Source organism: Balaenoptera musculus, chromosome 12 (assembly GCF_009873245.2).
Source record: "Balaenoptera musculus isolate JJ_BM4_2016_0621 chromosome 12, mBalMus1.pri.v3, whole genome shotgun sequence".
NCBI lineage: Eukaryota > Metazoa > Chordata > Mammalia > Artiodactyla > Balaenopteridae > Balaenoptera > Balaenoptera musculus.
Window position 1 is genome coordinate 27867491 of NC_045796.1, and position 15605 is coordinate 27883095.

Here is a 15605-nt window from a genome sequence, read left to right on the forward strand (position 1 = left end):
ATGGCTCCATACTCTGGGCTGTAGACACCGGTATTATGAGAGCACCCGGGAAACCTAAAGACGAGTCTTGAGCATGCGTCATCGTCCCTGCGCGGCCTGCCCCGCCCACCTGCTGCGTCTAGGCTTCTATTGGCTGCCTTGCTAAAGGCCCGCCCTCTTGAAGGAGGAAGACACTCAGTAGCCAGTCTAAATAACCGTAAATAACCTGGCGTCATTCCGTAACCAGTCACAAGCAACGATCTTCAGCCTTGTCCAATTAGGTCGGGCACGGGTCATGGCCCGCGGAGTTTAAGTTTAGTCGGGGGACGCGGAAGTGGCGAGCCAATCGTGGAGGCAAGGGACAGGTTCGGTGGCGCACGGGAGGAGGGCCGCGCTTCCAGCCGAGTTACCCCGGCTGAGTGAGGGGCTACAGGGCCAAGCCCTGGGCCAGTGGAGGCGTCGTCACCGCCCGTGGCAGGCAAGCCGAGGCGCGCGGGCGGACACGTGTGGACGTCTGAGCGCTCCTGGACCAGGAAGAGTGCACGCCGGGCCTGGTCCTCTGCGGATTCCGCGGCAAGGTTCCTTAACGACTGCAGCTTGAAGTTCCTGTGGTTGCCGGGAGGCTGGGCTTCGGAGGAAGGTAAGCCAGGCGACCATGCTGGGTTAGGAGAGACGCCGAGGGAGCTTGGGACCAAAGCGAGTGATGTGACCGGGCGCTAGTCTCGGCCTGTTGTTTAGTAGTGAGGTGACTAAGTCACGCCACCTATCTGGGGTTCATATTCTTTAAAATAAGCGAGGAGAGATGGGTGGTACTCCGATACGTTAGTGAGGAAGAGCTACCGTTCCTTTTGTCAAAGCCTTGAGTGGGCCCCCTGCCTGCTTTCAAGGATGGGTTGAACTCATCCCTCCTAAGAGTCTCAGCCCAAAGCTTTCGGAGAGAGGGCGCATCGCTGTTGCAACTAACTTGAAGGCTTCCCTGCTAAGTTTCCATTTCGCTGATTGATATTTATTAACCAGGTCCCTTCAGAGGCTCAAAAAAATCCTATGAATTTTTAATGCAACTTAACTGATAAATTGAAGTTTCTTTTACCAACCCTTCCCCATTCCCCCATTCCTCTTTTTCTCTCCTCTCATTAAAATAATGCTGGCCAGAGAGATTAGCTGATGGTGTAATGTGTAACGAAAGGGGTTTTCCAGTTATTTAATACAATTTTGTGCAGCAGTTATTTATTTATCAAGAGTAATGTTTTCTAATTTTTTTTCCCTTAAGGTATCAAGAGACAATGTTTCCTTAAATTTGCTTCTGTATTTGCCTCATCAATGTCATTCATATTGAGTATCTTAAGAGAGATGCTGGAATATTTTGGTGTTCCTGTAAACCAGGTAAATGTCTTTTAATGGATTTGAATGAACCTGTTGTATTTGTTTGAGGTCTTATTTTGGAAATGATTTATATGTCAACATTCAAGGCAAAACTGTTACTTCTCTATAGGTGTAACAAAGGCGAGTTTCCTTTAGTATAGCTTTGATAGTTTGAGTTAAAAAAGGGATAAGATTATCAGGAACCTGTTTACTTGATAGGTCAAATGCCAACAAAAGATACAACCGAAGCAAAATATAGACATGACCTTCAAAGATAAAATATTTAAAAAATATCTAGTGGCTTTATTTAAGGTAATTTAAGTTTGATACTTGGATATAGAATGGCAAGTTATAGCTCAGCAAATTCAGAATAAATATTAAGGAGAGAGGTTGGCTTAGGTGTGAGAAGTATAAGCAAATCAAATTTTGTCTACTTATTGAGTAGCTATGACAGCTAAGACAATATGCATGTTTCTGTAGGTGATGCGGAGTAGCAGTACATGGTTCTTGTATTCATGATGCTTAAAATATAATATGAGATATAAGAAACATACAGATAACTATAATACAGGACTGAATATAAGAGAGACACAAAAATAATAGGGGGGCTTACAGAAAATGGTCAAATTGTTGCTGTTTGGTGTGGTGAATTAGAATAGACAAGGATAATTAAAAGGTTTTAAACAAAAGTTGAAAAATGATGGAGGCATTAATATAAATGGACAATTCTGTACGAGAAACTACTTTGAGTAGGGAGATAAGTCATATGTGCTGTTGGAATATATAAATACAAAGGTCCTGCAGATAATTGGATATATGGTTCTGGAATGTAGGAAAGAAAAGAGATTCAGATTTGGAGTTATCTACATTCTTTTGATATTTGACTTTGATGACGTAATGGAGGATGTCACTGGATGTTATTGAAGCATTTTGAATTTCAGAATTGAAGAGATTAAAGATAACAAAGACTGAGTGATTGTTGAAGATTTACTTATCAGTAGATTATTGATGCCTTTAGGGATTTCTGTAGGTGGAGAGTGGCAGCTGAACTGTAGTAGTTTGAAGAATGATTGAGGAAGGGAAGTGGCATCAGCAACCTTTTTTTGAAAAGTTTGTGAAAAGAATTTGAGAGAGGCCATCAATCTGAAGGAAAACTGCTTAACCCAAAAGAGCATGTGTTCTTGTTAATGGATAGTGGGAAATTAAGTTGGATAGATAGAATAGGGCCAAGTGGCAGAGGACCTTTGAGGGTGATTGGAGAATGAATACGCAATTCATGGAGTATGTTATGGCAACTGAGCTGGCAGAATTGATGGAAGATTGTGAGGCTGGCTGATGGAATCAGTATTTAATGATTAGAGCCAGGTGCTTGGATATGATCAGATAAATTCAGAACCCTTGCCATTTAAAAGCAGAGGAATGGCATGACTTTGTGCAGAAGATTCTATGTGCTGATGACTTTCAAATCATTCTCTCTAGCCCCAGTTTTTCTCAACTAGTCCTATGGCTTTGATTTTTACCTGTCATGTGTTCTGTATGCTGATGATTCCCAAATCCATCTTTCTAATGCAGGTTTTCTCCTAAGTTCTAGAACTGTGTATCCATCTGCTTACTGGATGTTTCCATGAGGATGCTACCTCTATATCTGTGGCTTATAATAAACTTCGTTTTCCTTATGGGATCTTAGGAAAAATGAAAAGTCCAATTTTTAATGCTTTTTAAAGAGAGAAAATGCCTCCTTTGTGTCGAAAGCACTTCCAAAAGAACAAACGTTATGTCATATTTTGGGGGAGGTTCCTGTGGGAATAGTTTACACCAATATGGGAAACTCCAAGCTAAAGGACAAAGTTATTATTTGAGTTATAGAAGCACATTTCATTTCTATTATCTTCTCAAGAACTGACTACTAGAAAATGTATTCCACTGTAAGTAAAGCATTCTTTTTTTTTCTCTTTTTAAAAATTGAAATATAGCTGATTTACACTATTGTGTAGTTTTAGCTGTACAGCAAAGTGATCAGTTATATAATATTTCAGATTATTGTCCATTATAGGTTATTACAAGATGTTGATATAGTTCCCTGTGCTATGCAGTAAATTCTTGTTGCTTTTCTATCTTACACACAGTAGTTTGTATCTGTTAGTCCCATACTCCTAATATAACTCCCCTTCCCTTTCCCCTTTGGCAGCCATAAGTTTGTTTTCTATGTCTGTGAGTCTCTTTCTCTGTTTTGTATATAGATTCATTTGTAGTATTTTTTAGAGTCCCCATATAAGTGATAATATTTGTCTTTCTCTGTCTGACTTATTTCACTTAGTATGATATTCTCTAGGTCCATCCATGTTGCTGCAAATGGCAATATTTTATTCTTTTTTATGGCTGAGTAATATTCCATTGTGTGTATGTATGTGTGTATATATGTATGTATATCTATATCTATATCTATATCTGCCACATCTTCTTCAACCAGTCATCCGTTGATGGGCACTTGGGTTGTTTCCATGTCTTGGCTATTGTAAATAGTGCTGCTATGGACATTGGGGTGCATGTACCTTTTTGAATTAGAGTTTTCCCCAGGAGTGGGATATTGCTGGATCATATGGTAGCTCTACTTTTATTTTTTTAAGGAACCTCCATACTGTTCTCCATAGTGGCTGCACCAATTTACATTCCCACCATCAGTGTAGGAGGGTTCCCTTTTCCCCACACCCTCTCCAGTATTTATTTGTAGACTTTTTGATGATAGTCATTCTGACCCACATGAGGTGATACCTTGTTGTTTTGATGTGCATTTCCCTAATAGTTAGGGCTGTTGAGCATCTTTTCTTGTACCTGTTGGCCATCTGTATGTCTTTGCAGAAATGTCTATTTAGGTCTTCTGCTCATTTTTTGATTGGGTTGTTTGTTATTTTGATACTGAGTTGTATGAGCTGTTTGTATATTTTGGAGATTATCCATTTGTCGGTTGCATCGTTTGCAAATACTTTCTCCCATTCTGTAGGTTTTTTCATTTTATTGATGGTTTCCTTTGCTGTGCAAAAGCATTTAAGTTTAATTAGGTCCCATTTGTTTATTTTTGCTTTTATTTCTTTTGCCTTAGGAGACTGATTTAAGGAAATATTGCTACAATTTATGTCTGAGAATGTTTTGCCTATGTTCTCTGCTAGTTTTATGGTGTCATGTCTTACATTTAGGTCTTCAAACCATTTTGAGTTTATTTTTGCGTATGGTGTGAGGGAGTGTTCTAACTTCATTGATTTTCATGTAACTGTGCAGCTTTCCCAACACCACTTGCTTTTCTCCATCGTATATTCTTGCCTCCTGTGTCATAGATTAATTGACTGCACATGCGTGGGTTTGTTTCTGGGCTTTCTGTTGTGTTCCATTGATCTATATGTCTGTTTTTGTGCCAGTACGACAGTAAGTAAAGCATCCTTAAACTGTTTAGGGCCTGCTTCATTTATTCCCCTTTTTATTTATCCTTTAAAGGAAATTACATGAATATACTCTGTATTACTTCACTGCTTGAGAAATTGAAATTGTCCATTTTTCGTTGGGCCCAAAGATGGGATTTTTAGCTGGGAGGAGGGGAGACAATTTTTCTGAATAAAGTTCTCCAAGATATTTTGCCATTATCAGAAATAAAACAGAATGAATTTGTGGTGCTTTGTCAAAAGATCTTTCTTCCTGGAATCTGTATATGTTAACTCCCATCCCCCTGCTTCCCACTTTTTTAAAGACAGATATGAATAAAGTTTAAATCTTTGAAGAAAATACTTTAGAAGTATGCCATTCTATATTTTCTTTTTAAAAATAAATGTTATTGCATATTTTACATTTTCCCCATAAATAATATCAATATAAACATGCTCAATAGAGTACTACTTTTTAAACAATGCTTTATGTTTAAATAGGTTTTGCAGATTTGGGAAAATAAAGACTATGGATCAGCTAGGAGTATTGTTCGTATTATTGGGAAAATTCTTCCTTTAGAACCTTGTCCCAGGCCTAATTTTGAGGTAAGTCAGTCAACATGCATTGTTTAAGCACCATGTGTAAAATTATCCTAGGTACTCCTAGGGACATAGGGTAGAACAAAAGAAGAAATGTTTCCTGCAAGCCAAAAACCTTTAGTTTATCCTGGAAACAAGTCATTTCACGTGTGTCTTTGTCTTTATTTTTTTAAGTAATTATATCCAAAGATTGGCAGATGCAAAGCAACCCTTGAGTAGCTTATTTTATTCTTCTAGTTTGTGTTTTATGTTGGATGACATTCACCAGGGGAGAGAATATTGCCACATGTGTAGACTTTAGAATAATTATTTTCCTCAGTTTTTTTTCTTGCTAATAGGTGTATGTTTTTCTATTGCATATCCTTTTTCCTTTTCACTCTTGTGGATTTTTAACTTACATAAATAGTTTCCACGGGCATGTGTCTTTCCCCGACTCCCTGACTTTCTTTTTCCTTTTTTCCTTTAGCTGATCCCACTCTTGAACTCTGTGGACCCAGCTAACTGTGGATCTGTAGTTCCATCTTTTGCTGACGTTTTGTATGTGATGAGTGATGAAGAAGCCAGTTATCTCAGATTTCGGTAATTTTTCTACTTATCTTGGAAAGTGGGGTGTGGGCTATAATCTGAATTCTTCCACAGGTTGAAGTATGTTCAGACTGATCGAGCCTTTTTATTTTGTCTACCTCTGTATTGCGCTGTGTCCTGCTAATGTCTTCCTAATAGGGATGACTGGTGTTTTCTCATTTTTAGCCAGTTTTTTCTTTTTCTTTTTTAATCTATTTTATTTTTATTTATTATTTTTGGCTGTGTTGGGTCTTTGTTGCTGTGCGCGGGCTTTCTCTAGTTGCGATGAGCTGGGGCTACTCTTCGCTGCGGTACTCTTCTCATTGTGGTGGCTTCTCTTGTTGCGGAGCACGGGTTCTAGAGTGTGTGGGCTTCAGTAGATGCGGCGTGTGGGCTCAGTAGTTGTGGCTCGTGGGCTCTAGAGCGCAGACTTGGTAGTTGTGGCGCACGGGCTTAGTTGCTCTGCGGCATGTGGGATCTTCCTGGACCAGCGCTTAAACCCATGTCCCCTGCATTGGCAGGCGGATTCTTAACCACTGCACCGCCAGGGAAGCCCCTAGCTAGTCTTTCTTAATGCACATTTAAACCTCACCCCAGGCCTAGGAAGGAATGATATTAAAAGGATATAAAAATCACCATGTTCATTTTTAGGAGAAAGCTCTTTCCTATACTAAATACTATATTTATTTATTTTATATATTTAGCCAAAACTTATATAGTGTATACTGTTTACCAGGCAATGATGTTAAATATATTTCAACATTTGGATGTTTTACCGTTTGGTAGTACTAACTTAGTTGTTAGTGTATTCAGATACAGGCTGAAGGGTCAGTTATTCAAAAAAACTGGATAAATTTATTCTATATCAAATTGGTTTATAAATTTTCAAAAAATTAGAATACGGTAAACTTACCCCAACATAACAAGGAATCCTGTAGGACCTTATATTCCGAATATGTAGAATTTCTAAATAAATTAACTTTATTTCTAAATAAATCAATTTGTACTGTGTTTGAGGTTAATAGATAGGATTATTATTTTTGGTTTACAGTCTGAAAGCAAGATGTGTTCCTTCATTCACTGACTGCTTATTGGTCACCTGTTAAAGGCAGCATTTGTTCTGGGTACTGAGAATATAAAGTTACATAAGATGTTGTTTGTCCTCAGTGAGTCTAGAGACCATTATAGGGTAAAGAGAGCTATTTTGATTTTGTTTTGGTATCTTTATTCTTTAACTGAAAGAATTTATTTCTAGAAAATTTTTCTTCCTCCTTCTCCCTCTCTTTCCATTTTTTCCTTCCACCTACAGAAATAGTATATGGAAAAATGAAGAAGAGGAGAAAATTGCTTCTTTCCATCCTTTGCAACTAGTTGAAGATCCACTGACACCTGCTCTAAGGCATAACAAACCAACAAAAAATGATTGGCCTGAAAGTGAAGCTGCAATTAAAAAAATAGCTGCCCTTGAAGATGAGCTAGCTTTTCTTCGCTCTCAGATTGCTGCAATTGTGGGAAGGCAAGAACTGAGAAACAGTACAAATTCTGGTAAGTAACTTTGGATTTTGATTTCAGTTGGATGATACTCATTTAGTATTTAAGTCAGTGTGGTTCTGAGTAAGAAAAGAATGTTTGCTGCTCATGTATCTTATGAATGACATTAAATATGAAACGATGTTGGGTGTATATATGTATTACCTCTGATGTTTATTGAGAATAAATTAAGATGCATTTGTAGTGACAGGGATGGCTTTGGTTTAAAGAAGAGGTAGCTATGCTGCCGAAGATTGTAGTTTTGTATTTAAAAGCCTGTTTTCTAAGTACAGTTGTCCCTTGGCATCTGTGGGATGTTGGTTCTAGGAACCCTGTGGACACCAAAATCTTAGGATGCTTAAGTCCCTTATATAAAATGGCATATTTACATATAACCTATTCACATCCTCTGTCCTTCCATATACTTTAAATCATCTCTAGATTACTTATAATACCTAATAAAATGCAAACAGTTATAAATACAATGGAAATGCTATGTAAATGGTTGTCAGTGCATGGAGGATCAAGTTTTGCTTTTTGGAACTTTTCTGGAATTTTTTTTTTCATATTTTTTCTTTTTTAAAAAAATAAATTTATTTATTTATTTATTTTTGGCTGTGTTGGGTCTTCTTTTCTGTGCAAGGGCTTTCTCCAGTTGCGGCGAGTGGGGGCCACTCTTCATCGCGGTGCGCGGGCCTCTCACTGTCGCGGCCTCTCCCGTTGCGGAGCACAGGCTCCAGATGCGCAGGCTCAGCAGTTGTGGCTCACGGGCCTAGCCGCTCCACGGCATGTGGGATCTTCCCGGACCGGGGCACGAACCCGTGTCCCCTGCATTGGCAGGCGGATTCCCAACCACTGCGCCACCAGGGAAGCCCTTTTTTCATATTTTTTATCTGCGGTTGGTTGAATCTGCAGATGCAGAGCCTGAGGATACGGAGGGCTGACTGTAAGCTTTTCTATCTCTGTAGAAAAGTGTTGGAAATTTAAGCGGAGGGATGCATTAATTTGAGACAAGAGTATAGGTTTGAGGCTTCATATATATATATTTGTAGTTTGAAGTTATTGCTGCTATACTTCCACCAAATCTAGGTGAATACTGTTTTCCAGATGATTCTTTTTAAAATTTTTAGAGATGTGACTTGCTTTAAATAATATACATACACACACAATATCTGTATGTATATAAAAACATCCATATAAACACATATATAATTTGTGTATAACGTAATATTTATATAGTATTGTATATTTATAATTTATATTAAATATTATATATACTACTATGTAATAAATGAGATATGATATATACACTTTCTTTAAGGCTATCGTGTTACACATGATCGTAGGAGCAAATCTGTTGTGAAAAAGTTAAGTATTTGGTACCCGTCTTAGGCTCCTGCCTAGAAAATATATGCTTGGGTGTTTCTACAATGTCATCATAGAGTGAACATATCAGTTTGCATGTTTCTAGCCACAAGTTGTTGATCATGTTTTAGCTTTTGTAAATAGAGGATGAAATTCAGATTGTATGTGAAAAAAGCACTTGTAATTTTCTCTTTAAAATGCATTCTCCTCCTTCCCCTACACAGAGAATCCTAATTGGATTAAAAATGAATTTACTGTTTGCTTGACTCTTTCAGAAATTACTAAGCAGATGGGATTGCTTCACCTTCCTGGCCACAGTATCATTATTTTAGTAGCATTACAGAATTGTTCCTGTTTTGATTCTAATTAGTGTTACGTGTTATATTGGAGAAAATTTTGCATGATTTTTCAACAGACCACATTTTCTTTAGGCTCCTTGGACTTGAAGAATGACAGGCCTAGTGGTTTGGGACAAATGCCATCATCAGGGACTACTCAACTGAGTGTCGAACCAGATTCGTTTTCAAGTTCAGTGTTTCCCTCTCCTCCTCCTCCTCCACCACCGCCTCCTCAGGTTTCTTCTCTACAGCCTCCATGTTCTCCTCTCGTGCAAATAGCATCTAATAATATTTGTGCATCAGATAATTCAGCAACTGAAGTGAAAAAACAGCACCCAGATACTAGGAAAACCAATTTTAGTCATCATTCAAAAAACCAGAAAAATAAAGATGTTCCAAACATGTTGGATGTTCTGAAGGATGTGAATAAGGTTAAGCTACGTGCCATTGAAAGGTATGTTGTCATAATTTGAGAAATGAACCCAAATTTTATCAGTGGTGTTTAAAGAAATTATTATATTTATCAAAGTAAACATATATGTCTTCTCTTTGATTCCTCTTTACCCCAAATACACCTCGAGAGAGAATCATTTTCAGTTTTTTGTGACTCTTTGTTCTAGTGTCCTATCTCCATATTTTTGAAACAACGTACTACTTTTGCTATTTCTTGATATTTTAGTTATATTTACTTGCAATTGTTAAAAATCTGGAATACGTCCTCTTAGACATTCTACCCCCTAACACACATGCACACACACTTCTTATTACATCTTCCCGATATGGTTAAGTTACAGTCTTTCCTTAAATCCGTGTTCAGAATTTATATCCTTACTATAACAGTAAACATTCACAGGTAAGCCATTTCATATACATTTTGTTTGTTGGCTAATTTTATTTTTTATTGCAGTTAATAATTGCCTCCTTGAATCCCCCCACCCCGGAAATCCCCTCCCGGAGCCCTCTGTCCTGTTCTAATCTCACTTGTTGCTCTAAACCTGCTGCATTGTCATCCTAAGGATTTCCTTCATCATCATGGACATTCTCTTTGTCCTGTGTCGCATCACCCATTTCCTGGGTGTCATATCTTCCTGCAGCTTCCTGAGGAGTGCATGAAAGGTAGATTTAAGACCTTGTATATCTGAATTTTTTTTTTTTTATTCTCACACTTAATTGCTAGTTTGGCTGCGTATATAAATGACAGAAAATCATTTTTCCTCAGAACTTTGAAGACATTTTTCCATCGGTTTCTAGCTCTCAGTGTTCCTGTTGAGAGGTTAACGTCGTTTTGATTCCTGATACTATGTATGAAACCTGTTTCTTTATTCTTGAAGCATTTAAGATCTTCTCTTTGGTCCTGATGTTCTTAAATTTCATGGTGATGTGCCCTGGAGAGTTCTTTTTAAGTTTCTTATGCTGAGCATTTACTTCTTTTTAAGTTCCTTATGCTGAGTTCACTTATTGATTGAACTCAATCAGTTTAGAGTTTTATGTCCTTTATTTTTGGAAATTTCTTATAACATTTTTCTGATAATTTTCTCCTATTCTTTCCTTCTGTTCTTTTCTTGGAAAGCCTATTAGAAGTTTGAATGCCAGAATTATTTGTCTTATCTTCATATCTTTCCTTTACTGTTTTCTTCTCTTTGCTTTTTTTTAATTGTACTTTTTGAGAAAATTCTTTCTAACTCTTCTATTGTTTTTCCTGTCATCACTTATCTTTTGGGGGTTTGGGGTGGGGTGTGGGGGACTGTGCAGTTTGTGGGATTCTAGTTCCCTGACCAGGGATTGAACCAAGCCCTCGGCAGTGAAAGTGTGGAGTTCTAACCATTGGACTGCCAGGGAATTTCCCCCGTCATCATATTTTTAATTTGCGAGACCCATTTCTTTTTCTTTGAGTGCTCCTTTTTTATGTCTTCTTGCTTTTGTGTGTCTTATGCTACTGAAAATATTAACTACAGTTTTATTCTAAGTTTTCTTTTGCTCTTGAATTATGTTCATTTTTCCTGAGTTCCTTTTCCTCTTATTGATTTTGGTCTCCATTTATAGTTTTGGAGCCTCATTTAAGTATCTGGTGATTCGCAGCTATGCATTTATATTTAAAAGTGAGGCACGGAAAAGCTGATTGAAGCTTCTTTGTGTGAGGTGGGATTGCCAGCTGGTGGGCTTCACAGTGATTGAGGAGAGGACCTTGCCATTTTGTTAGCCAGATCCCATATTTCAGTAGCTGTGTGTCTTTTCTTTGGGACTAGAGAGTTTTTCTAGAAAGTTCTTCAGTCTCCTTCTTGGTCAGGAGAGTTGGGGATTACACAGGTGGTGCAAGGTAGGTAGTTTGAGAGTTGAGTGGGGAAAGGGCAAGGGAGGAGCGTATCATTCCATTTGTGGACTTTTCCTCAATCCCTCTGTTTTCAGGAAGGCAGCTTACCTCCCACTCTCTTCACTGTCATCAGCTTTCCAGCTTTCAACATTTTGTTGCAATTCTTATCTACTCTCTCCTCTCGTAATCTCTTTGTCTTTGTGGGTGTACATCTTTTTCATTTCTTTGCTGTCATTTTAGTAGGCTTTCACAGAGATCTGCCATGTTCACCTGGAAATTCCTCAGTGAAGTTTTTGCTGAGAAAATAAATGTATTTTCTATGTAATAGTGTTAGGACAGATAAGTCATTTCATTATTAATGAGGTTATGATTGATCCTTGTATGAGGCAGCTAGTACAGAGAAAAATCTTACGGTTGTAGGTACACGTTTAGTCCCAACTAGATCTCTTACTGGTATCGTCGGGCCCAGTCAGTGTAAAATGGTGACTCTGTGGCTGTTACCATCACTGGAGAAATGACTGAAACGTCAGTAGACTCCACCCTCCACCCCTCTATTCTCTCATTTTTCTAACAACTGATCTTGTTTCATACATTACTGCTAAATCCGACGAGACTTCCCACATCTTTACATTTGCAAATTTACTACCCATGTTCTCTGCCTTCCATCTTGTTATTGCAAATGAAGCATCCTTGATCATGTCCATGCTCTCCCCTCGGTCTCTGGTTCCCCTTCTAAGCATTTCGCTTAAAATTCTCTCTTCTGTCTTCTGCGTCATCAAATTTTCCATCTTTACTTGACTTCTTTTTTTATTTTATTTTATTTTATTTATTTATGGCTGTGTTGGGTCTTCGTTTCTGTGCTAGGGCTTTCTCTAGTTGCGGCAAGTGGGGGGCCACTCTTCATCACGGTGCGGGGGCCACTCTTCATCGCGGTGCGCGGGCCTTTCACTATCACGGCCTCTCTTGTTGTGGAGCACAGGCTCCAGACGCGCAGGCTCAGTAATTGTGGCTCACGGGCCCAGTTGCTCCGCGGCATGTGGGATCTTCCCAGACCAGGGCTCGAACCCGTGTCCCCTGCATTGGCAGGCAGATTCTCAACCACTGAGCCACCAGGGAAGCCCAAATTTTCCATCTTTATTCTTCTCTTCACACTTGAGCATTTCCCATCTTCAGAACATGTATACCCTCAGCTATTATAGTTTCTCTGTTCCCTTTCTGGTATAAATTCGTGATGTTGTTTATAGTTTGTTTCCATTTCTCACTGCCTTCTAGTCACTGTAATGTGGTGTCTGTTCCCATCACTCCATTGAAAACTGTTCTTGTCAAGGTCTCCAGTGACTCCATGTTGCTAAATCCAATGTCAGTTCTCATTGCTCTTCTTACTTGACCTCTCAGCAGCGTTTGATACAGTCCTCAGTTCCCTCCTCCTTGAAACACTTTCTTCACTTGGCCTTGAGGAAATCATGCTTGGTTTTCCTCTTACTTCACTGTCCACCTCTTATTTCTTTGCTTATTCTTTCTTCTGGGCCTGGTCTCTAAATGTTGACATGTTCAAGGCTCAGCCCTCAGCCCCATTCTCCTCTCCACCCACATTGTTTCCTTGGGTGATCTCATCTAGTCCTAGGCTTTAGATACCAGCTAAATGCTAATGATGCCCACATTTATTTTTCTAGCCCTGACCTCTCCTCTGAGCCCCATGCCTACTTGACATCTTCATTTGCCTGTCTCACAGGTACCTCACGCTTCACATGTCCAAAACAGAACTCTTCCTTCCTACCTGTTCTGTCCTCTACCTTGAAAACTTGTTCTTTCCCCAAGTCTTTTGCTTCTCAGCAAATGGCAACAATATCACCCTCAGTCCAGACATCTGGAAATCATCCTGTTTTTTCATTTCCTTTCTATCCCACATCCTTTCCATCAGCATACAGCTCACATTTATGTACCACCATCTTTTTTTTTTTTTTTTTTTTGATGTGGACCTTTTTTTTAAGTCTTTATTGAATTTGTTACAATATTGCTTCTGTTTTATATTTTGGTGTTTTGGCCAGGAGGCATGTGGGATTTTAGCTCCCCAACCAGGGATTGAACCCACACCCCCTGTATTGGAAGGCGAAGTCTTAACCACTGGACCACCAGGGAAGTCCTGCCGGTGTCTTATATAGCTTGGACTTTTGCAGTCACCTCCAACCTGGTCTCTCTTTTCATTCTTGCCTCCTTATCTGTTCTTCATATAGTAACCAGAGTGACCTTTAAAAATTGAAGTCAGATCATGCCGTTCCCCTGCTTAAAACCCTTTTGTGGTTTTCCATTGCACTTAGAATGAAATCTTGACACCTTGCTGTGGCCTGGAAGTCTCTCTGGGATTCAGCCCTTATCTCTCTGACCTCACGTCCTACTTCCCATCTTACTTAACTGCACTCCACCTGTACCTGTTTTTCTTTTTTCTTTTCTCACAGTTGCCAACCTCCTTGCTGATGCATCCACTGGATGATTACACTAAAACTGACTGCTTGTCATTTCCTTAAAGAGAATGTCACCTCCTTTAAGAGGCTTTTCCTCATCATCTCATTGAAAGTGCTTTCATCCTAGCCACTATCACATTTCCCTCTTTTATTTTATCCACAGCACTGGATAATTGCTGTCCAAAATGTTCTTGCTTACTTGTTTTGGTGTAACACTCTCCTGCCACCAGAGTGTTCTATGGGAGTAGGATACTGCTCTACCCCTGAAGCATAACAGAGCCTGGTAAAATAGGGGGCATTAAGAGTGAATGAATGAATGAACAGTTAGCCTGAAGTTTTTCTTTTCTTGAACTCCATAGTCCTTTTAAAAGTTCTTAAATATTTCTTTAAATTTTTCTACCCACTGGAAAATTAGAAAATAAAAAATAAAGATGATATTTGATAAATCCCAGGTTATAACGGATTGTGGTAGAGCCTCACATGGGTTCTCAGCTTTCTGATTCCTAATCCATTGTGCCCTCCAGATTTGTTTTTATTACAAGGCAAAACATTCCAATCTCTTGAAGATTGTAATATATTATGCTTATATTTCTGCTGTGTTTGTCAATAAGGAACTTGAATTACACAAAGTTTTAATTTATTCCATTTTTTTTAAAGGTCCCCTGGAGGCAGACCCATTCATAAAAGGAAAAGACAAGACTCACCTTGGGATCCAGTGTCTTTAATATCCCATGCACTTAAGCAGAAATTTGCATTCCAAGAAGAAGATTCCTTTGAGAAAGAAAATAATTCTTGGGAGTCTTCTCCATTTTCTAGTCCAGAAACTTCAAGGGTGAGATTATAAGGTTAAATCTTCAGTTTTTCTAATGCGTATTGTTCATGATGTATCTTTGCCTTCAAGTTCCTTGAAGTAATTAATTATGCAGAACGGGCTTAAAATTGTTGATGCTGTGTGCTGCTAATGTTTCTGTTGTTTGTGTTGACTTTCACGTTCATTTTTAGCTTTTAGCATACTATGAAGTTTTTCTGAGGTAAAACACTTGATTTGAAAAATACTTGTGCATAAGTTTATAATGGTTTATCCTGGGCGCGTGCTAACTTGACATTGCTGTCTGCAGTATGAACTGGGTGTCTGAAACTTTGAGAGGACCAGAGAAAAATGGTGTGATAGATTCAACCTAACCATATTTAAATGTGAATACTCCCAATATTTTTTCCGGTCAAATATGAAGTTTGGATTATTTAGATAAATAAGACATTAACTGTGCTTTTAACAAAGCAGATGAGGTCATAATTACTTCAATGACCATGCTCATTGGATACTTAAAAAAACTCATATTTCAACCCTTGACCCTTAAGATTGCTTCTTTCTTTTTTTTAAATTAATTAATTAATTTATTTTTGGCTGTGTTGGGTCTTCGTTTCTGTGCGAGGGCTTCCTCTAGTTGCGGCAAGCGGGGGCCACTCTTCATCGCGGTGAGCGGGCCTCTCACTATCGCGGCCTCTCTTGTTGCGGAGCACAGGCTCCAGACGCGCAGGCTCAGTAGTTGTGGCTCACGGGCCTAGTTGCTCCGCGGCATGTGGGATCTTCCCAGACCAGGGCTCAAACCCGTGTCTCCTGCATTGGCAGGCAGATTCTCAACCACTGCGCCACCAGGGAAACCCAAGATTGCTTGTTTCT

At 39.0% G+C, this 15605-nt stretch overlaps 1 protein-coding gene across 2 annotated transcripts; it reads left to right on the plus strand.

Annotated features, from left to right (window-relative positions):
- The first annotated feature begins 298 nt into the window (after window positions 1-298).
- MTFR2 (mitochondrial fission regulator 2) lies at window positions 299-15320 on the plus strand. Of its 2 annotated transcripts, none has more exons than XM_036872060.1 (7): window positions 299-619; window positions 1250-1362; window positions 5256-5360; window positions 5821-5933; window positions 7228-7463; window positions 9245-9605; window positions 14582-15320. In XM_036872060.1, exons 2-7 carry the CDS (start codon window positions 1300-1302, stop codon window positions 14766-14768), a joined length of 1065 nt encoding a protein of 354 aa, XP_036727955.1. In that variant the 5' UTR covers window positions 299-619; window positions 1250-1299; the 3' UTR covers window positions 14769-15320. The 2 variants fall into 2 exon arrangements, with proteins under 2 accessions (XP_036727955.1, XP_036727956.1); XM_036872061.1 differs by having other exon boundaries at window positions 316-619; window positions 7234-7463.
- The last annotated feature ends 285 nt before the right edge of the window (window positions 15321-15605 follow it).